This window comes from Aethalodelphis obliquidens, unplaced genomic scaffold, assembly GCF_003676395.1.
Source record: "Aethalodelphis obliquidens isolate GAN/ISIS:26980383/991018 unplaced genomic scaffold, ASM367639v1 scaffold7, whole genome shotgun sequence".
Taxonomy (NCBI): Eukaryota; Metazoa; Chordata; class Mammalia; order Artiodactyla; family Delphinidae; genus Aethalodelphis; species Aethalodelphis obliquidens.
In genome coordinates this window covers 22593651-22617922 of record NW_020837951.1, presented here as the reverse complement: position 1 = coordinate 22617922, position 24272 = coordinate 22593651, and the positions used below count along the sequence as shown (strand labels likewise).

The following is a 24272-nucleotide window of genomic DNA, read 5'->3' as shown; positions in this document are numbered from 1 at the left end:
TACAAAACAGAAACAGACTCACAGACATAGAAAATAAACTTATGGTTACCAAAGGGGAGGGGGGAAGGGATAAATTAGGAGTTTGGGATTAAAATATACACACTACTATATATAAAACAACAAGGGCCTACTGTATAGCACAGGGAACTATATTCAACAACTTGTAATGACCTATAATGGAAGAGAATCTGAAAAAGAATAGATATATGTATAACAGAATCACTTTGTTGTATACCAGAAACTAACACATTGTAAATCGACTATACTTCCTATTTAAAAAAAGTACCTTAAAAATTGCCTAAAAAAAAAAAAAAAAAAAAATCGCCTAAAAATTGTCACCTTAAGAAAAAAAAGAATTAATCCTGGCATTGCATTTATTTTTCTTTTTACAATACTTCTTTGTCTTACACAGTTTTCTCTTTATTCCCTTTAGCTTCTCAGCCAGTTTTGTTTTCCTTTCAGTCCTTTGTTTACTTCATTTCTCATCACCATTTCAGTGTTTTATTTACCTATGGTAAGTGCACATAATAAATGCTTTCTAGGATTTAGTTCTGTTTTTCACAGTGAATTCCTAAACTTTATCTGTACCTTACATTCTATCTTTATTTAGCAAAAAAATTTCAAAGAAGCCAGATAGGAGTTTTGTGTCCTCCTTCTTCCTCAGCCATGAAGGAAATGGTATATCCAGTGAAAGTGTTTGCAGCAAACAATCAACAAGTGCGTAAAATCAGTGTTGGAATACATGGCTATAACATCTGCTATTCTTATTATTGATAAAACAAATCGAAAACCTACCCAAGTGATCAGTGAAGAGGGTTAAAAATAAGCCACACACTGCACCTGGAAACAGAGGGTCTAAATAAGCACTGTCCAACAGAACTTTCTGTGATAATTGACATGTTATTTGCTCTGTTCAATAGAGTAGCCTCTAGGCACATGTGGCTACTGACCACTTGAAAGGAAGCTACCGCAACTAAGGAAGTGAATTCATAACTGTGTGTAATTTTAATTAATTTAAATTTAAATAGCCACATCTAGCTAGTGTCTACCATACTGGACCATGCAGGTCAAACTAGATATAGCCTTGTCCCTGGAGGGAAAAACACAGAAAGTCTAAACAGGCCCATAAAAATATTCTGTCAACTCAAGAACTGCAAAATCAACTTGAAGATTTGGAAGAATACAGAATTTAATACTGAAATAAGAAGAAAGTAATGCAATAGAATGGTACTTGCATCACTAGGATTTAGAAACCCATAGCGTCTATGAAAACAGGAACTGAAAGCCACAGAAAGAGAGCAGGCTAAGAAGAAAACAGAGATGTGCAGGAGGCGAAGGACTGGAAAAGAAAAAAAAATGCCGGGAAACCAAAAAGGCAACGAAAGACAGAAATACACCTTGGTGGTAGTGAGATAAAATGTCAGAAATCTAAACTAAAAAAGTTTATTAGTACAAATTTAGAGTAAAAAGCTGCTGACTAGCCTCATTTATAAACATAAATGCACAATTCCAAATAAACACTCCCAAACTGAATTCAAATGATATTCAAAACAGAGAAAGACAAATATCATACGATATCACTTATATATGAAATCTAAAAAAATGATACAAATGAACTTATTTACAAAACAGAAATAGACTCACAGACATAGAAAACAAACTTATGGTTACCAAAGTGGAAAGGGGAGAAGAATAAATTACAAGTTTGGGACTAGCAGATACAAACGACTATATACAAAATCGGTGAACAACAAGGTCCTACTGTATAGCACAGGGAACTATATTCAATATCGTGTAATAAACTATAATGGAAAAGAATCTGAAAAAGAATATATATATATAACTGAATCACTTTGCTGTACACCTGAAACATTGTAAATCAACCATATTTCAATAAAAAATAAAAATAAAGTGAATCTAAATAAAAAAATAAGATTCAAAAGGTCTTTCTCCTTTATTCAATAAGGTTCATTCCTCAAATGCAGAAGTAGATTAAAATTGTCTTTTGCTATAACACAACATAATCGTGCCAATTAAAAGAAAATAATAATACAAGATACTAAAAAGGCATTCAATAAAATTAAGTTTTTTATTTTTATGAATGAAAATTAGAAATAAAAAGATACTCAGTAATATGACAGAGTATCTATCTCAAAGCAACACTGTAAAATTATGCTTAACTGTGAAGACTCAGCATATTTCCCAATTAGATAAGGAGCAAATCAGCAATTCTAAGTATTTTCACTCTTACTTAAAATCCTTTTGCAACTTCTAGCCAAGGCAGTAAGACAAAACCATAATTAGTACTGCATTCCTTAAAGTTTCTGCTCTGTCTCAAAAAATCAAAATTAGAAAGCAAGGGATAAACTGGAAAATATATTCATCATGCTTGTCAAATAGAGTATTAAGGTCCTTAAAATATAAAGAACTTTTATATATCTCTAAAGGAAAAGAATGAGAAAAATAACAGAAACATAGATGTTTGAACAAAGACAAAAAAAAGGAATTCTATTTGTCAGAAAATATGAAAAACATTTAACTTCACTAACAACCAAAATAATGAAAGTTCAATAATAGAAATACTATGTTTGCACTTCTCAAATGGTCAAAGTTTTTTTTTTTTTAAGGTAAAAGTTGTAAAATATGTGGGGAAACAGTTACTTCTACTGGAAACGCCACCTAGACTGTTAATATTTGGGAGTACAGTGAGACAAAGTGATCATAGCCCCCAAAATTTCATGTGATTTGAACTACAATTCTACATCTAAGAATATCTTAAGGAAATAACCATGGATACACATAAAAAGTGATCAAAAGGATGAATATCCTAGAATAATTTGCAAAATAGAAAATGGAAACAATATAAAATTGCAACAATAGGTTACTGGTTAAATAAATTACAGGGCAATCATGAAATATCCTTATAATAATAATACTGAATAATATTAAATGTAAAAAGTAGGTAACCAAAAACAATGATTTTTTTTACATTAGTGTGCACGTGTGTGTAAATGTATTCAATACTACATGTATGTGCATGTATGTATGAGTATGACTAACAGCATGTACCTCAAAATGTTGACTATCTCTTGGTAATACATTTACAGGGTTTTATTTACCTCTATTTTGTCCTTTTATATCATTTCCGAATTTTCTCTTTCTCCTTCCTCTATTCTTCCCCTACGAAACATCACGTGAACTCAGAACTTTGAGTCTCACCTATAGACTAACGACTGCTAAATGTATGCCATATAAACTCAAACTCCCAATATGAAGTTCCAGCAGTCCAGTGGACACCTCTGCCTGAATGTGCCACATGCCCCTCAAACTCAGTTTATCCTCACGATGCACAAATAAGGTTTCCTTCCTTCTGTTCTTAAAATAGGTCAACGACGGCACCATGATCTATCCCACTTTATAAATCTGCAATCTCGGAGTAATTTATGATGCCTCCTTTCTAATCTATCACCTTCAGTAACCGATCCAGACCTATACATTTCACCTCTGAACTATCTAGGAGTCTCACGATTGTATTGTCCCAGCCTTGGTTTAGGTACAGGATATTGGTTCTGTCTGGATTATTGAAAAACACCAGTTGTTTTAAGCATCTCTAGCTGAAGCTGCTCTTCTTTCAAATCCATTGTCTGACCTGCCATCCAACTTACCTTTCTGAAATACTGATCTAATCATGTTTAAAATTTCCACGATTTTCCCTCCATCTACAAAATAAAGCATAAATTTCTTTACAAGCCCTTTTATCACCTAGTCCTAAGTAACGCTTCCAGTCACATCCCTTATCCCATCCCTATCGCCTACTTCCCCAACCTACTTCTTACACCATATGCTCCCTACACCATTCTATTCAGAGGTTTTGAAACACACCATGCTTTCCTTCTGTTTGCTCCACCTGGAAATTAACAACTCTTTCTTATCTCCCACTATGTCTACCTCCACTTTTACCAGTTCTTCAAAATCCAGATCAAAGTTCATCTCCTCATTGAAACTTTCCCAAGTATGAAATCCACCTCAATGCCCCCCACTACACACCAACCCCATCAGAGTTGACACTTATATATCTGGCCATATCCCAGGCTAGAAAGATACTCAATGGCAAGGTTGACTCATATTTTTATTCCAGTGAAGATCAAAAAATAACTATGAAATAAGTGGATGAAAGAATAAACAAGTAAATGCCTTAATTTTCATTAGATATGTGTCCAACATACAGAATAAACTAATAAATTCTAGGCCAAAACTTTTGTGGCAGTAGTCTCGTTATGCAATTGTGAAATGAAAAAAATCTTATAAATGCTATATTTAAACTTATTTCACCAAACCTATATCGAGCTTCTATTATATACCAAGCATTGTGCTAGGGATTTTTAATCGTACTACTTGATGATACAACAGAAACATTCACTAAAAACAAACAAGCAAAAAGTAAAACAATGACAAAAGTACAGCTGGAAAGAGTATTCTGCAGTAACTGAGCTTTCCTATTTATATTGTGATATCAAATCAATTACATTTACTATGTCTTATTTAAGCATTTACTCAGGCTTTCTAGACTGAAATTCTAGAATGAAAAAACAATGTTGGCTTCAGTAACATTTGGGCTATTTTTTACAGTCTAGCCAAATCAGAAAAGAACCAGAGGGTCAGAAAAGAACTTAATCTCAGATTTATGGTCACAGAATTTCTCCACCCACGTACATGCTTTAGTTATTAAACACAGACACAAAACATTCTGAAGTGGACCCACTGGAACAGTACATCAAATTGGGAAATGGTGTGCACGGGAGTTGATGAGTAGCAGACTTAATCCAGACTGTAAAAAAAACAACAGAAGAAACATGCAAAAGACCAAACAGTCTTCCAATAATGCCAAATTCCACCATCCATTCTAGAAACATGCCAGGAATAAAGAAAATCTGGAGAGCAAAAAGTGAAGTCATGGGGATCCAAATGACAATGAAAGAGGGCTAAATGACATGTCACTCAAACTGCAAATTGACAACAAAATAAAAATTCAAATTTATGATTAATATTGTTATCAATCAATTTATAAAATGATTTCAGCTAACATGTTAAATGTGTATACAGCATGACCGAGTAGCAGCCATAAAGTCAAAGGTATTAGGGAGTCTGTTCATGTGCTTCACATCAAGTGGTCAAAGGAGAAAGTAACCTCAAATGATACTTGGGTATCAGTTTATGGTTTTACAAATGACTTAGGCAAAGAATACAGGGGCACTTACTTAATGTGACAGAAAGAGCTACTGTAAACCAATGGGCAAAAACATGCTTGAAACAGTCTCATTAAATTTAATAACAAAGCTAGACTGTCCCATCACTTCTATGTGGAAAGTCTAGCTAATATGATGAGGCAAGGAATGGAAATGAATAATCCAAAAATTTCAGATGAAACAGAATTAAATAAAAAGGAAATATTAAAAAAAAAAAAGGAAATATTGAGAGATGTTGACAAAGAGGTGTGCTCAAGGGTAAATGTTTTAATTGCAAAGTTCTGTAGCGACAACTGACTGGTAATATTTAAAAATTCATTTGGATAAACTTGAAGGGTAATTTCAGAATTTTATTGTATGGGGAAATTCTCAATATGAAGCTTTAAAAATAAAACTTAAAAACATACTTTTACTACATATTTATACATAATTATATATGTACTCACACATAGAAAAAAAGAGTACAAAACAAAAACTAAAATAGTTATATTTTTCTGTTTCACCTAAAACTATTAATTGGTCTCTTATTTACATAACAAGGAAAAGAAGCAAAAATTATTTTTAGAGAAACGCATGCAAATCCCTCCTCACGCTGATGGGATTCCTCTGGTTACCTGTGTATAGTCCTACCTCTATTCTCTACACACTGGGAAAAAAATTCTCCTCTCTCAGAGCTCTTTGTGCCTGAGTCCAAGTTTCCAGGAGACAGAATATAAATGATCCATCTCAACTACTGGATCACCACCCTCAGTCCATCCAGAATGGGACAACCTCTATAGGTGGGCAAAGGATTGAGAAGGATGATGGGTACGGTTCTTAGGGAAAATGGTTGTTGATTGACATGGACCACAGAAGAAATGAGCTACAATAGAAAGGAAGAATTTAATGCTATGCCTAGACTTATCCAGCAGAAAAACTGCTTTGGACACTTATCAGGTCAACCTGTTCTTCCAAAAAAGCACCAAATGTTAGGAAACATGGTGTATAGACTAGAAGAATTCAAGTGTAAAAATATAACTGAGAAAGTAGAAACACATTTTTTTTTCTTTGTATTTATTATTATTATTTTTTAACATCTTTATTGGAGTACAATTGCTTTACAATGGTGTGTTAGCTTCTGCTTTATAACAAAGTGAATCAGTTATACATATACACATGTTCCCATATCTCTTCCCTCTTGCGTCTCCCTCCCTTCCACCCTCCCTATCCCACCCCTCTAGGCGGTCACAAAGCACCGAGCTGATCTCCCTGTGCTATGCGGCTGCTTCCCACTAGCTATCTGTTTGACATTTGGTAGAGAAACACATTATTGATGATTCAAAGCTGTCAGGAAAGAAACTATGTCTTCTTACCAGGTATTTCAATAGTAACTATGAAGGAAAAGTTTAGCTGGAGTTTAGAATATACAAGACACAGAGAATCTAACCATTATATTGTAAATATTTGGGATTCAGGAACAACACAATTTTTCAAAAAGCCAGATGTATTTCAAATCAAGTGTACTGATACATGGGAGATTCAAAGAGGGTGGAGGTTGAGTGGAGGTTCTCAGTTCATGAACTTATTGCGTATGTTATAATTATCCTAAATTTATCAAAAACCACATTTAATTGTGACATTTATTAGCATTCCAAATGAATGACATTTGGAAGTTCATTTTGTTTTCCTTTTGTTTCCTTTGTTTTGTTTTGTATTTTAGTTTCTATGAATGACTATATTAATTCCATTATAGGGCAACAGATTCTGTGTATCATGTTTTTTAAAAAAACTGAAATTAGACCCCAAACAATTTAGGGTTGAGTTTGCATAGATTAGAAGACTTATTATATGTATATACCTAAAATTATCAATCAATGACTGTAGTAATATTTACATCCATCATCATTCAAACATTACTATAATACAGTCTCTAGTGAATTAAACAATTCTTATCATTTAAATACATGCTTACACCTAGAACAGTGACAGTGTTCCTTAAATATGCACTGGATATATAAATGAATCTAGTTCATTACCTAAGGTACTTGAAGAAAGACGTTTCTAAGCATTGGGGATCACGGAGCCGATTGCTAAAGTGAGATTTTCTTATCTGAAGAAAACACTAAAATATTCATAATGGAGATATTTTTCTTTTGTGAAATGGAATGGCATATAAAAAAATGGGAATGTTATGATGCAGGGGAACACAGAGTATCCCAGATCAGGATAAACTGAATTTCGTTGGAAGACCAAGTTTTATACTGAGGTTTGGCATGTACATTTATAAACTTAAGTTTACACTGTATGACATTTTGAGACGTGGACAAGAAGTACCTGGGACTAAAAAATAGTAACTTTGCTTGAGTCACGTTTTCATTTCAACAAAAGATGTGAGGCTGAGTGCTGACCTTGGATTAGAGGAACTGAAAAGCTCAGAAAAGTAGATAAATAAAGAGGACAGAGGCAGATGTGTTGCAAACAGGAGATACAATCTCCCACTGCTTCAGTGGCTTGGTCTCTGCAAGGATTGGTGGAGACATCTGTTAAGATACACGAGGTGGGAGACGCTGGCCGGTGTAATTATATTGTATAAAAATAGCATAAACAACAAGGTCCTACTGTATAGCACAGGGAACTGTATTCCATGTCCTGTAATAAACCATAACGGAAAAGAATGTGAAAAGAAGGTATATATATCTATAACTGAATCACTTCGCTGTACAGCAGAAATTAATACAACATTGTAAATCAACTACACTTCAATAAAATAAATTTTTAAAAAATGGCATCTGAGAGGCAATTCCCTGTACTGAGTGGGGGTGAAGGGGATGGGGGCTAAAGATCATCACTTGGGATTATCAGATGCTTCAGAGAGTGTCCACTCAAATGACATTCCGCAAATGTTCGCTCCTCTTAGCCCTGTGCCTGTTCTGCTTGGTCTTCTGCGTGGGCATCCACATACTCAAGTCCTCCTCACAGCTGCCCTCTCTGCCTCAAGTCTCTGCAATGAACTTCATTGCTGAGTATGTATCAGTGGGTCTTGCCCTTACTGGATCCTCTAACAGAGGCAGTATTACACAGTGGTTAAAAGTTTAGACTTTGGCCCAGACTGCCTGGATCTGAAATCCAGTACACCCTGACTTATCAGCAGTGCCACTCTGGTCAAGTTACTTACGTTCTCTGTGCCTCAGTTTCCTCATCTGTACTCGGGAAATAATAAGAACAACCTGAGGACACTTTTCTGTTGCAAGGGTTTAATGAATTCATATAGGGGGAGTGCTTAGTGTGGGACCTGACAACTAGCAATTACTCACTACCATTATTCGTAAAAGAAACTTTTAACGTGTTGCTAGGATACATCCATCAAGCAGGTAAACCAATGACAGTGAAACCCATACTTCATTTGAAGCGGTGAATGAAAATAAGTCATCATATTTGTGAAGCCTGACAAGCTACATCAGGGGATTAGGGAAAATTATGACTCTATAACCAAAGCCCGTACAACTCCACCTGAGCCGAGAAGGGGGTGATGATGCCCCAGGTAGAGGGAAAAAAAAGAACCACTTGAACCTGTCCTGTTATGAGGATGCCACTACAGAAGTGGTTAAAGGGCAGTGCTGACAGTGATATGGAGAGAAGACATGAATTTAAAACCTCAGATGCCTGCACGTTCTCTTTTGAACTCATTGGATGTTCTCTTCTAGAGGTGCTGTGGGGTTTGCCTCCTGGACCAGATTTAGGGAAAAAAGGTAAGAATTCACGCCTAAGATGCTACTCAGCACTTTCTATTTCTCCCTTGGGAAAGTGGTCTAAAGGGTGAATTTGCTAAAATTATTATAACCTATCATTTAAGAAACCAAGCATTCACTGGATATTCCTTTAAGAAGACGTCATAGCCATCCTTGTTTTAGTTAGAAATCATAGAAGCACAATACTATCTCTGATATACTAAAGTTAAAAATACTGAATACTAAGGTTATAATAAATATCATTTTCGAGGTCCTTCAGGAGATATAAAGTCAAATAAGATGTGGTCTCTGTCCTTAACAAGCAGAGGGTAGACAGACATCACCCAGACAACAAGTGCTACAAAAGAGTATGTACCATGTTTCCCTGTAATTTCCCAATCTAATTAGATAACTCCCTCCAGTACTTCCCCACATTTGGGAAAATATCAAATAGGTGAACACAGATGACTCTGCAAAATTTCTGAACAGAACTGTACTGCCGGGACTTCAGCTACCTCTGCCTCCTAGGTTCCGATACTGGGCCTCATACCTTGAAACCACAGGAGAAACAGGAAATTTCAAAAGAGGAAAAAGTGAAAGGTGATAGAGAAAAAGTCATTGGTACTTCCTGTGTTTGTGGACTAACGACCTCTGGCCCATGTTCAGATCCCACTTCCGGTAGTACACCCAGTAACTTCTCCCTATGCCAGTTGTCTGCTTAGCAGGCAATAAAGTGACGCAAGCCCAGTTATTTTCCTTGTTCTCCTTCCCCTATGGAAAAGTCACGCACCCTTGCTTTGCCAAACGTTGGCAGGGCAGGCTGTTCCTCTGAGGCCTCTTTCTGCCCGCAACACCCGACCCTGTCAATAACGCCCCGTCCCATATCCCAGCATCTGTATCTCTTTGTCTGAGGACTTCCTTTGGAGACCACTCTATTCACCGGCAGGGGAGGTGAGAGCGGCAGAGAATTAATGCTCTCCAGAGAGAGGCCCTCAACAGTGACTGATGAGAGTAGGTCTATAAATGCCCCCAGATCCCTCTCTGCTGTGTTCACTCAAAGGCTTGAATTCCACCTTTCCTGTAACAGCTGGTTCCCTTCCTGGCTCACATCCTGACTCTCCTAGCAATGTTTACTAGGTTTTCTTTACCTCCCAAACCAGCTACTTGCACTCGAATCCTCATCTCAGTTCCGCTTCAGGCAGAACCCAAACGGAGACACTGGCTCTGTCTCTGGCCTGCACTGTCTCCATTCAATCGGCACAGGAGCAAATCGAGGCTTCTGCCCAAGTAAATTTCCAACCAGTACAGAGAATGCTGCTCTCCCCTTCACTTAGCTGCTGGAAGGGGAAAGTCCTCTAGGAGGGCCAGGAGAGATCAGCCTTCCAGTAGGAACTCTGCTCTCCCCAAAGGCAAAGATCCCCAATGCCTGCTCTGTTTCTGGGTCTCAGTTTTTCCCTCGCTTCTCCGCCCTCTGACGGTATAAACGAGACCAGGGTGCTAGGCGGAGGCTGAGGGAGATGGCTGATCGTGTAGGGCCTGCTCTGCGCAGCAACCATCCATTTCCTCTGAGGGAACGCATCAAAGTTGTTGGTGGCGCTCTTTAAAATGTGGAATATTCAGCGCTCATTAGTTTAAGCCACAGGTCCCAGTGCCAAATCTGAGACCACAGTGAAAGTCCTACATCACGCCCTGCTGCCGATGAGTACTTAAAATGCAGATTTTTACTACCGATTAGCTACAAATAGCCTAAACTTTGGTATCTTTATTGCTAGAAACTTCCAACAATAACTGCCTGAAATCACCACTTTGGGAGCAACATTTAAAAGCCAAGCATGCATATTTTGAAGGAAATTGTGACTAAAAAGAGAGAAGTCTTGGCTAGAAACAGTACTGTGAAAAACACAAACAAGCAAATAAAAATTGCTTAACTTCTTTCTAAGTCCACTGCAGATTCATCTGGAAAGGTAACGCCTATAAAATAGGATCAAGACAATGAGGCCTTATTTGCAGATACAACTTGATTGGTGTAGGTCAAAATGAGTGAGCCAAGTTGACAGAGGTACCATTATCAAAATACACTATCAAACAACACAGCTGACTGTGCCTGAACCCTCTCCACCAACAACAGCAGGCAAATAGGCTGCCTGTTTCCGCCCAGGACAAAAACCACACACACAAAACAAAGTGAACCCTGAGAGCTAGAGAAGAATGGATTGTGGAAAATGGGTCCTTTGAGGCAATTTTTTCATTTACATGTGATGATATTAATGGGTTAGAGAATACCTTTCTGCTATGAGAATGTCTTTGATCAGTGAGAGTAAGAGGGATTGACAGGGCAGTGGGTCAGCATCCCTCCTCCAGGTGCGACAAGCCAAAGGAAGGCCACGTTCCCTAGCCTCTCAGCAAGGTGATGGAGTCAGTTGTTTCCACCATCTGCAGCCTCAACGCTCTACTCTGTGTCACACTGTGGCCAGCCATCAGGGCTCCTCTCCTGAGTGAATACCCACAGGGAGCTTGCCAAGTGGTGAAACAACCACTGTCATCTGCGTGCAGATTTTTATGTGAGTTTGGATCCTGAAGACGCAAGGTGACACTAGGAGGGAGGAAAGGGACAGCTGGAGGGCATAACAGGATCTGTAGGGTCGGTGCTTTCAACCCAGAACAATTCTCCAGTCCTGATGGACTCCGTACAACAGCATTTGGCATTCGGGAAAAAAAAAAAAAAAAGACTGGAATTGTTTCACTTCGATTTCCTGATGATCAGCTAAAGCATTATTTTATTTCTTAAAGCAGAGCTGTTTCGTGGGATAGTATACAAAGTTCGCATGACAATTTAGATAAAAGCTGAGATTCAAAAGGATTTTATACTTGAGACCGACCGCTTCAGGCTATGCCTCCAGATGCCCCAAAGGCATGTCTTCAATCATCTGTACCCAGGTGAGCAATGATATTTCACTTCCTAGTAAGTAATACATGTTCGTTATAAATAGTTTTTCAAAAGCAGAAGAAATGGATTTATTTAAACAGGTAAATATACTGCCTATAGATAACTACTGTTAATATTTTGACATTTTTCTTCTCAGTTGTTTTCCTGAGTGCATAATTTTATGAAATTGGACTTTTATATATACAGTTTTATACAGTGATGGTAAACACACAGAGAGTTTTGGCTCATTTCATATGATATTTGGCCAACCTACGATGTCATTAAATAATCTTTAAAGACATGATTTTACTGAATATATTTCCCTGTGGATGTGTTTTTATTCTGTTAACCTTGGAAGTTGGTTGTTGCTGCCTCTAGTTTCTGGGTGGAGTGTCAGCCATCAGAGTTACCCTCTGGTCCCCTGACACCCCCATTCTCACCCTGCCCCTGGGGAGGAAGGCTTCCTCATCTCCTCCCTCTCCCCTTTTCTTTGGCCTTGGGCTGCCAGTCTGTAGTTTACAGAGGTAGGCTCCATGTGCCCAGCACTGCCTGTTCCAGGGGATGAAAGTCAATCTAATTTAGAAATTCAGTATTAGGTTGCTGTGCACCTAAGCCTGCATTAAGCAGGAGATGCGGGCATGCTTGATTCTCCACCTGACTTCTCTGTTGTATTATCATTCAACTGATTTAGAACTCAGGAGAGGTGAAGAAAGGTGTCATTTATTAAGCCCTCCCAAACCATAGCCAAATTGTTTCTAAAGTCCTATGCCAAGGAATGCTGGGATGAACATCCTTTTACAGGAATCTTTGTGTGTTTCTTGAATTATTTCTTATGAGAAGCTCCTTGGTGGGTAATTTAGTTTTACGATTTATACTTTTAAGACTGCAAACACACTGACAATCTACCACATTGCTCTGGAAACATGCTACCAATTTTAAATACACAGATGTATTGTGAATGCTCTACCTTATGAGAAAGGAGGCTATTAAGAGGAAGACCTTGAAGATAGAAGAAAGAAGGAGAAATATTCAGTAGAAGGTATTCCTGGGCTGAGGGAAGAGCCCATTACTCTAATAAAGGTGAGGAAGTATGGTTAAATAGAGATGCATACAAGTTTAGAGGTGGAACTAGTGGAAATTTGAGAGAGTTCATATCTGAGAAAATTAGAAGTGTATGTATTTTAACCATATACACATATATACATTTTAAATATCACCTTTGAAATTTTATAAAACTCTACTTTACATTAGCAACCAGTATATCCTATAACTAGGTGCAGTAGGATGAGCATTAAACGACGACGGCTACCAGGAGCGTTTCAGAGGGAATTACGAAAAGAGTGCATCGAACTCACGTACCTCAAAATATATTTTATACACTCTAGCGATAACTTACAACTGGAAAAATATCCAACTTGGACTCTACTTAGTAAATAACTAAGTAAATTTACTAAGCAAACGAATTTTACTCTGTAAATGATTCAATCTTGTAATAAGCCCTGCTAAGAACTTAAAATTTTTTTTCTCTATTACTCTTGTAGGAAGTTTTGTCCTTAATTTTGAATGACATCTATTCACACAAAACAAGGTAGCCATCACTATTTCAACATACGTAGCAACTAGACTCAGCTCCTCAAGTTTATAGTTTTCGGGTTCACTGCAACTAGGAAAGAAAGAATGCTCTGAATTTGAAACATTGTTATTGCTTGACACTTTACACAAATAAAACACAACTGGTTGAATGACCTAATGACAAAGGCAGACAGCAAAGAAGATGAATATTTAAAAAATCTTTTCATCAAGATTGATAAGAAAATGCACCTACTAATGCACTGCGTATTTCAGTTCCTTCTCGCTATCATTCATTTCAAATGAAGTGCTGTAACAACATTCATGGGCTACAACATCTCCCAGAACGTTTCCTATCCACAATTGGCCTCCAAACCAAAGCAGGTTACTGTATGTAAGCAGATTCTAAGCCAGAAATACATTCTTCATATGGCGGGGGGAGATTTAGAGAATAGTGTTAAAAACCTACGGGAAAAGCAGAGATAATACAGAAGAGGAAATTCCTTTTAATGTAGAAGTCTCTTAACCTGACAGCTTCCTCTGAAAAGCCAAAGAAGAACCATGTTTTCCCGAGAAAGGTTCATTTGGATTTACTAACTGACAACAAAATATTGATTATATTTTGTGGGATGTATTTTCCCCCCCATCTCTCTCAGTAAAATCTTTTATTTGGGAGTGAATGCCATATTATTTAGAAGCTTCTAGGAAACTAACATGGGAAGTTTCTGTTGCCAAAATTTAAATAGATTGCTCAGGAACTTTGATAGTTTTTCTAAAACAAAAAGCATGATCAGGCACAAGGACAAAGGTATTTTTTAGTTAGGCAAAGCCTGACCCTTCCATCTTGAGCTGGGCCATTTGAGGAAGAAACGAAATGGGATTTCCAGATATTTCTCTGGTTAGACATACACTCTTCTTGACACACTGGTTTGGTAAAGACCACTCATCACTTCCTCAGTATCCACACTCTCCTTCCTCTTCAGTAACAAAACTCTGTAAAGCTAAGGATGGGATTGAGACCAAGTCCCCCTCAGTGAGATCTACGTGGAAGTACTGTGTGAATTGCTACAGAGTCTTCTTAAGTAGCAATATGACTGTCTTTATCCTTTCTTGCCTCCTGGAATGAGCCCCTGATGGTAGGAGCTCCAACAGCTATCTTGGACCATGAGGTGACCTGAAGATGATAGAACAGAGGTCTGAAAGAGAGGACTCTGGGTCCCTGAAGACATCAGACAGCTGCCATATTAGCTCTGACTTTTCTACTCAAGACTTAATTTGAGAGAGACACAACTGTTTATCATGTTTAAGCTAGTGGTACTTTAGATTTTTCTACTACATCCACCTAAATTTAATCTCAGCTAATATTGGGTTAAAAAGGAAGCTCAGAGGACAAACTAGAAGGGATTATACCATCTCAGGCTCTGCCAGTGATTGGTCCCTGTTAGAGTGTAGAACACAATCAAGGATCACAAAATGGAATTCTAAGTGCCAGGTGGGGATGCTGAGGAGGGAAATCACACCCAGAATTGTTACACACCCCAATCTGTCAAGAGTAAACCCCACATGGACATATACACACTACCAAATGGTAAAATAGATAGCTAGTGGGAAGCAGCCACAAAGCACAGGGAGATCAGCTCGGTCTGTCTAGACCACCTAGAGGGGTGGGATAGGGAGGGTGGGAGGAAGATGCAAGAGGGAGGAGATATGGGGATATATGTATATGTATAGCTGATTCACTTTGTTGTAGGGTAGAAACTGGCACACCACTGTAAAGCAATTACACTCCAATAAAGATGTTAAAAAAAAAAAAAAGAGTAAGCCCCAAACTCAGATTTTTAAAAAATGCTATCTCCTGATTTTAAAATGCTTGCCAAAATTAAAACATACATTAAATATACATGTGTATTTTAAAATACACACACACACACACACACACACACACACACATATATATATATATATATATATATATATATGCACCTGCACACACACAAATAGGCCATATATATATCACACACATTAAGGGCCAATTGAAAAACACCCATAGAATGACTATGGCCTTAAAGCCATGGTTTTTGTCTTCTGGGTTAAATTGGCATTATATCTTACGTAACACTTTAGAAGCTCTGGAGATGGGATTTCCTTCTTCTCCCTGGCTTTTGATACAACTCAACAAATGGAGGTAATACGTAAGATGTGGGTGGGGTGAGGGGTGGTGGGGAGGAGAAAGACCAGATGACAAAACGGACACTGGATTGACTCTACCTTCGGCATTCATTCAGCCCTGTGAGTACCATTTAGTTACCTAACCTCTCCTAGTATCCAGGCCTTTTCTGTAAAACTGATTCTGTAAAATCATAACATGAAAGCGCTTCATAAACTACAGATCACTTTACAAATTAAAGGTGTATCTGGTCAAGAATGAATACATTTAATAATTCTACTTCATGGTCACTGTTAAGAGAAATCCTCTCTAGCACATTGTACCAAGAGGACACTGGGGAAGGCTTTCCTATCCTCTGACCACAGAAGTGAAGTAGGACAGAGCAGTCTGCCCTTCCTCTGTGTTTAAGCATTCAGTCTTTGACCAAGTACCCTCATGATGCATTCCAACCAAACACCATATAATACTGGCAGCCAATAGTGATAAGTGTCTTTAACAGTAGCATACGTGCACCCTCTTAATACATATCACAGTGTCCTGTATGCTGGGCATAACAAAACTAATAAATAAAATACACAGATACCAGACTAAGAAGAAATTAGAATTCAATATTTGACAATTATTTGCTCTCTCTCCAAATAAATTTCAGTACCATCTTTGCCTGGGAAATATACGAGAGGTCTGGATCTATTTTATGCACTGAGGATTCCTTCATTCCTTCATTCCTCATTCACACTTCTAAAGTACAGATGGGATTACCAAAGAAGTTCCTACAGAGACCAAGGCAACAGGAGGATTGTTTTAAAGCTTAAGAAGCACAAAAGAGAGAACACTTCCAGAGCTGTATTTAGCAAGATCATCTTTCCAGCATCAAAAAAGAACTTAGCTCCTTCAACGGTGAGTAATTCTTGACATCTAAATCATGCTCTGAGTTTGGAACAGCTGAATCCACTGCAGATTGTATGACTCCCCTCTACCTCTTCCAATAGGGAAGGAGAACCCAAACTTTGCTTATCCCTTCAGCATCTGGGCCATCAGAAAGACTGCTTCATAGGCTATTATGGGTTCATTGTATAAAGATAAAATAGCCTTAATTTTATTCATCAGGGTTTTAATCTGGTGGCATCTCACGCAACTCCAGGTTTTATCAGAACACTTAAAAGGTAAAGGTGTGAACGTGTAGCAGCGTGGACACATAATGACGATGCCCTTCCCTGGAAGCTAGGCAGAGTCTCCGCCTGTCTATTCCCAGTCTTCGGGCCACACCTAAAGCTCAGATTTTTGGCAAGGCAGCACGTTCCCCACCATCAGATCATATTTCTGGAACTCTGGAACAATAAAGAAAGCAGCAGTTTTTTCCAACGGAAGCTCCATGCTATGTTTGTGTAAGAGCTATTTAGCAAAAGTGAAGTGGGATGAGGGGCTCTGATTTTATTATGATGTGAAATGCTTAGGAGTTGAAGAGTTTTGCATTCATAGAGGGGCCAGTCCAAAATATGCACTTTAGGAAAGGCAATTTATAAATACATGTCAGGGAGAAAAACCAAAAGAAAGGCCACTGTGAAACAGTCATCTCTTGGAAAGGAAAAGCTGAAGAGCTTTTCGTTTGTTTTGTCAAAGGCTTTCATGTAATTAAGTTCAAGGTGCTAAATCTTTCCCCCAATCTATTGATTGTGTCTCTGGAGGGAACTGTACTAACTACAGATTTCACTGCTTTTGCCCTATACTCTTTGATGACAGTCGGGGATGGTGCCCCAAAAGAAAACATCTACATTGAAGTTCATCCATTCAAATAAAGTGTGTCTGTGCATACACTCCCCCCATCAAGTGGTACAATTCTGACACCCTATAAAAAATGAAGCAATACTGTTACCCTTTTTATTTAGCCAATCACATGTGCTGAGTAGATAACAGCAAATTTCATGTTGGTAAAGGAAATTCTCTATCTTGAAATTTTACATAAGAGGAGAAGATGTCTGAATTGGGAGGGGTAGCCACGTACTTGCAAGTGTGTATCTGTGTGTTTGCATATTTGTCTGCCTGTGTTTGTGGCTGCGGACAGCTGTGAGGTCATTCAGTGTCAAATGGAAAAGGTTTGAAAAACTCATTTTTCTGGGGAAAATAATGAATAACCTCAAAAATGTCCCCATGATTTTCAATTTCACGTAAAGGCCAGATCACAATCAGTTCCAATATTACCATTCTATGCACACATGGGAATCTGATGAACTGTTTCATCTCCCTGAAGAAATGCCTAAATTTCCAAACAGAACCACACAGTTTATCATTTTCAAACTAATCCTGTGATAAAACAGGCTTGCTTGATCTCTTTGCCAAAATTCACATTCAAACTTCTACTAATACCATTTCTAAACACCAGTCATCTTCTATCAATTTTCTCCATAAATATCATATTCTAATTATACCTAAGCATACTCATCAGAGGCTTGGCAATGTTACAATAAAGACATGTAGGTTTCCAGGTTAGACAGGAACTGAGTCCAGCTGACCCTCTGCTGTACCTTCTCGTAACCCAACCAAAATGAGAAAAGGAAAATAAAGTCAAGGGAAAGTTCAGTTAAAACAAACTTTTGAGAAATTTCTGCTTGTTAGATGACAAACGGATCCAGACTGAAGAAAGGCACTGGGACCCCTATTGGCAATTCCACTTTCCAAGACAGGATGTAGTATTTGGAAGGAGAAAGCTGAAGACAGAGCAGGTCTTGAGGAAAGCAGTTCATACTCAACTCATTACCCATTGAACTGATTTGGATCAACAGTACTGAGAGGCCCTGGGCAGACCTGGCCAAGCCAAACAGAGGAGCTGGTCTATGGCAAGTTTTTCCCTGATGCAGAGGGGTTCTTCCCTGATGGAGTGGGCAGTGACACGAGGAATAAGGCCAGCCTTTGGGACGTCATGAGAACTCGGAGTGGAGGCCAACAGAGGACTGAGTCTACAAAGCTGAACCCTGCCTGGCGTAGCTACTTCAATCAAGAGAGGACATCTTTAGGGAGTTCTTTTGTGTCTTAAAGGCAAAAGCCTTTCAAACTTCATAGGAAAGGGGGAAAAAAGCACAAATTAAAAGTAGATTCAACAGACTGATAAAATGGTAGATGCTAGCATCCAAAATTCAAAGGCAAGTGAAACACAGAGGAAAACTACTTGCCGCAGACTTGGCAGCAGGAGGGTTAATATCATTAAGATTTCAAATGCATTTACAAATCACTAAGAAAAAGAAGCACCCTCAAACGAAAGATGGATAATAATCCCAAAATATTTTAAGAGGTATTCAAAAAAAGAGCTATATATGGCCAACAGTACATGAAAAAAGTGTTCAGCCTCACTAATGAGGAAAAACAATATAAAATGGGATTCTAGGGACTTCCCTGGTGGCACAGTGGTTAAGAATCCTCCTGCCAATGCAGGGGACACAGGTTCGATCCTGGTCTAGGAAGATCCCACATGCTGCAGAGCAACTAAGCCCCTGCGCCACAACTACTGAGCCTGCACTCTAGAGCCCACGAGCCACAACTACTGAGCCCGTGTGACACAACTACTGAAGCCCGCGTGCCTAGAGCCCATGCTCTGCAACAAGAGAAGCCACCGCAACAAGAAGCCCGCGCACAGCAATGAAGAGTAGCCCCTGCTCACCGCAACTACAGAAAAGCTCACACGCAGCAACGAAGACCCAATGCAGAAAAAAAAAAAAAAAAAAAAGGGATTCTACTTTTCACATATAAATTAGGGGTGTCATGTTCAAATGATACTAACCTGTGTTGGCTGTGTCCTATATACGGACCCAGGCATTACATGTAGGAGTGCAATTTGGTACCCATTTTCTACAGAGCCACTTGGCACACGTATCAAAGGCCTTAAAAAATAGGCATCCTCTTGGAAGGAATAATACCTACCACTTCAGAAATTTGTATTAGGGAAATTATTAGAAATATGATAGTATTGTTTGTAACAGCCTAAATATACAATAATAGGTAATTACATGATAAAAATAAAAGCACATCCTGTAATGGAATACTGTGTGACCATGAAAAATGACAAAGTAGAAGTGTGTTTCTTATTACAAAAAGATGACTGCAAAATATGATGGAAAAGTCAAGTTAAAAAAGAGAACATACAATACAATCCTTTTTTGAGTAAACATTATTTATGCATGATATATGTACACATATGAAAACACACCTACTACCTTGACAACTGCAAAAAGAAGGATATGTACCAAAATATTACAGTGTATTTACAGAAATTTTTTCTGATTATTTTATCTTCTACAATAAACACTATCAGTAAAATAAAATGTATTCTTAAAAAACGAATCAAAGAGACTTGGACAAGAATTCAGATACAGAAGTCATGTTTAAAAAAACCAACATTTCTCTACATCAAGAATAATTGTCTAACAGCTCATACTACTCAATAACAAAAAAACAAACAACCCAATCGAAAAATGGGAATAAGACCTAAATACATGGACTATTACTCAGCCATAAAAAAGAATGAAATAATGCCATTTGCAGCAACATGGATGGACCTAGAGATTATCATGCTAAGCGAAGTAAGTCACAAAGAGAAAGACAAATACCGTGTGACATCACTTATATGTGGAATCTAAAATACAACACAAATGAACATATCTATGAAACAGAAACAGTCTCACAGACATAGAGAACAGACTGCGGTTGCCAAGGGGGAGGGGGAGTGGGGAAGGGAAGGATTGGGAGTTTGCAATTAGCAAATGCAAACTAGTATATACAGGATGGATAAACAACAAGGTCCTACTGTATAGCACAGGGAACTATATTCAATATCTTGTGATAAACCATAATGCAAAAAATATGAAAAAGGATATATATGTATAACTAAGTCACTTTGCTGTACAGCAGAAATTAACACAACACTGTAAATTGACTATACTTCAATAAAATTTTTTAAATTTTTAAAAAGTAAAAGAGGAATAATTGTTTGAAATTTAATTTGAAAAGATGCTATTCATGATAGCAGTATTGAATAGAATACATTTAGGTCTAAATTTGAAAAATATATGCAGGACTTAATTACTAGAAATCTATGACTTTACTGAAGGATACAAAAAGAACTGGTTATAAATGGACATACCATATTTTTGACTTGGAAGGACTATTATTATAAAATGTAAATAATCCCCAATTTAATTCTATATTTTCTACATTGAAATCAAAATCCTGGCTGGTTTCATTTCGAATATGTGGAAGTGAATTAAAAATTCATATTAAGTAATAAATATATAAAAACTGATTTAAAGAGAAAAGGTAAGAAAAAGGAGAATTTGCACTACCAGATATTTAAATATATTGTAAGGTTATAATAATTAAATCACTTTTTGAAAGCTTAAAAATAATAGATAGATAATAGGATAGACTATCCTATCATCCAGGATAATAAAAAATTCATAGAAAGCCAGGAGGAGATCAAATACCCATAAGCTTTTAGTGTATGATAAAAGTGGCATTCAATTAAATTGGAAAAGGATGGATGGCTAGTAAACAAATGATGCTGGGACGATTGGTTAACTATTTATTAAAAAATAAAGTTAGATATCTTTGTCATACCGTACACTAAAACAAGCTCCTGACAGATTAAACTGTTAGATGGGAAAATATTTCTCTGATTTGGGAAATGAGAAAGCCATTCTAAGAACATAAGCAAATGTAGGATCTTAAAGACAAAGTTTGATGGATTTGGCTATATACAAATTTAAATCATCCATCTAACAACACTGTGATAAAGAAAAGTAAAAGGCAGTGAACTGGAGAAACATTTGCAGCATGTATAAAAAAGAGTTACCAGTCTTACTATGTAAAGAGCTTTTACAAATCATTAAAATAAACTAACAAACACGTACCATAATTGCAAAATGGGCAAAAATTATGACCAGGTAATTATCAAAGGAAAAATACAAATGCCCAGTAAATGTATCAGAAAATGTTCATTCCCCAGTAAAACTAAAACAACTGAATTTGCTAAAATGATACCTCTATTCACCTACCAAATTGGCAAAGACATTAAAAATATGAGCACATGTTATTGGTGACCATGTGGCAAACTTACTGCTGTGATAACTCTGCTGGTGGGAATGTTAATCTATACAAGCCTCCAAGGGAGAACTGGAAATATGTATCAAGTAGTTTACAAATGTCCGTATCTTTAATTCAGCAACTTTACAGAAATTCTTCCTACAGAAGTAATCAAAGGGGTCCATAAATATTTGTGTTTACCATGACAATAAAAACCTAAGTGTCCAACAACAGGTAAAATAGATCATAGTATATGCACCCATTAGACTAGTATGCAACTTAGGTAGGTATATAATAACTATATTATATTACATATATAATGATGTAGATCATTTCATGATATAACAAATGAAAAATGTAGACTACAAAAGAGCAAGACACCAGTTTGGTTTAAAGTATGTGCAGATGTGCATACTGGGCAAATGTTCAACAACATGTAAACAGTGGCTTTATAAGGGTGATGGGATTAGAGGCTTCGTTCCCCCACCCCCTTTTCCTCCTCTGATTTCATTCATTTCACAAAAATTGGCTTGCTATCATGTGTCTGACATTTCTATATGCTCCAAATTTTCTTCAACTGAATATGTGTCACGTTGTAATTAGAAAAAGTTAAATTTTGGAAAAGTAGAAGTCCAGCATCTTAAACTGACTTCCTCTACCAGGTGCTAAAAATCTCTGAAGACTCAGAGCAACGAAATTCATATTGAAAGCATAAAATCAAGTACCAGAGAATTGGCGAAATGTTCAGGTCACTTCACCTCTTACCTTTAGAGACACTTCATAAAACATACTCACCTGTTCCAGTTTGGCCACGGTTTGTCCCTACGAGCGTGAATTGTGAAGGGCATCTCAAGGACCTCTTCCTAAGAGGGTCCTCAAAGACCACTTAATAAGGAGCCTGACATCTTCCTAAGCCTTTAAAATCCATCATCTCAAGGGACCCCACCCACCAACAATAGAAGGGTAGGTATTCTGACTTTGGGGAAGGGGACGCTTGACTCAGGGTGCTGTGGCTTGCCCTAGGCTGAGCCCGGCTTCGAGCCGGAGAGGCAGCGGTGGGTGGGCAGGGCCGGGGCGCGGGCTGGGGCCGGGGCCGGGAGGGGCGGGCACCTTACCGCGGCTTGCTGGAAGGCGCCCTTGGTGTAGGTGCCGCCACCGCGGTAGGTGATGGCCGGGATCTCGCGGCTGAGCAGCGCGCACTTGTGCTGGTGCGCGCGGCGGGAGGAGATGTAATCGACGCGCGGCACCACGTTGTTCTTGGACGAGAAGGTCACGATGGCCACGCGCGTGGCCGTGGGCACCACGGGGAAGTCGGACAGCAGCTTACGGACGAACTTGAGCTCGCTGAGGAAGTTGGCTTGGCCCACGCTGGACGACTCGTCCACCAGGAAGACGAGCTCCAGGCGCTCGCTGAGCTCCCGCAGCCGCCGCACGCGTCGCCGGAAAGCCTGGCCCAGCCGCTCCACTTTGCTCTCCTCCGCCGCCGAGTCCTCGCCGGGCGCGGGCGGAGCGGGCAGCCGCCCCGGGGTCTCGGGCGCGGCCTCGGGGAAGAGGCGGAAGCTGAAATTGCGCGACGGGGACAGCTGCTGAAAGGTCGCCCAGCCCGAAACGAGCGCCAGACCCCAGCAACAAAAGGCCAGGCGCGCCCACATTGCGCTGGAGACGGAGCGGCCGCCCGGGGCGCAGGCGTCGGCCCGCCGCGGAGAGATGCTCAGCCGCCCGGCTCGCTGAGGGGCGTGCGCGGCGCGGGGCTCGGGGCACGGGACGGCGGCCGCGAGCCTCAGCGCCCTCTCATCTGACACTGGGGACACAGTCCAACCTCCTCCGGCCGCCCGGGGACAAGGGATGGAACGGCGCGCGCTCGCTACCCCTCTCGCTCTCGTCTTTTCTCTCCCCTCTCTCCTCCTCCTCGCTCCCCCTGAAGCCTATAAAATGTTTGAAGGAAAGGGGGCAGTCAAGAAAAATCTCCCGCTTCCCTCCTTCTCTCCCTCCTATCTCTGTCTCTCCCTCTCCCCTCTCCTTCCTCTATCTCTGCCTCTATCTCTCTCCTCCCCCTTCTCATTCTCCTCCCGAGTTCAAGCCAAAGACTCTCGGAGATTCCATGACACCAGAACCCCGCGTCTGTCAGGCTGTCAACATTCCCGCAGCAAGCGCACTAGCGCCGAAGCCCTGATTGATCCCATATGTCTGGCAGGAGCTGCAGAGGAATTCACTGGAGATGGATCCAGATACCGAGAGTGCCACAGTAATTGGAAACACTTCGTAGAGGAAACACACACGGACTGGCCAGGGAGTTGAAAGCATCCTTTGAAAATTGCTTGCTCACCTTTTGTGTCTCTTTTTCCCTCTCCGGTTCCTCAAAGCCCTCACCAAGTGGATGTTTATTTGACTTCCCTGGTGGGGCTTTCTGGTTGTGTGAGTGTGTCCTCTTGAGGGTCGCCTCAGATCACACCATATAAGGGTTGCGTCTACCCCTATGCAGCCCATAGGGATGATTCGTCATGGTGCTGCATTCATGCATTTATTTATTCATCCATTTGGTCACTCCTTCATTCAGTCAACAAATAGTTTTGAGCACCTATTGTGTG

The 24272-nt window shown here is 39.2% G+C and overlaps 1 protein-coding gene across 1 annotated transcript in view; it reads right to left on the bottom strand.

Moving 5' to 3' along the window:
• Window positions 1–23985, bottom strand: part of SVEP1 (sushi, von Willebrand factor type A, EGF and pentraxin domain containing 1) — a 184891-nt gene extending 160906 nt beyond the window's left edge. The window contains exon 1 of the mRNA XM_027105235.1: window positions 22800–23985. Coding sequence (XP_026961036.1) covers window positions 22800–23336 — 537 coding nt within the window. The 5' untranslated portion in view covers window positions 23337–23985. The remainder of the gene's footprint in view (window positions 1–22799) is intronic.
• Window positions 23986–24272: the final 287 nt, after the last annotated feature.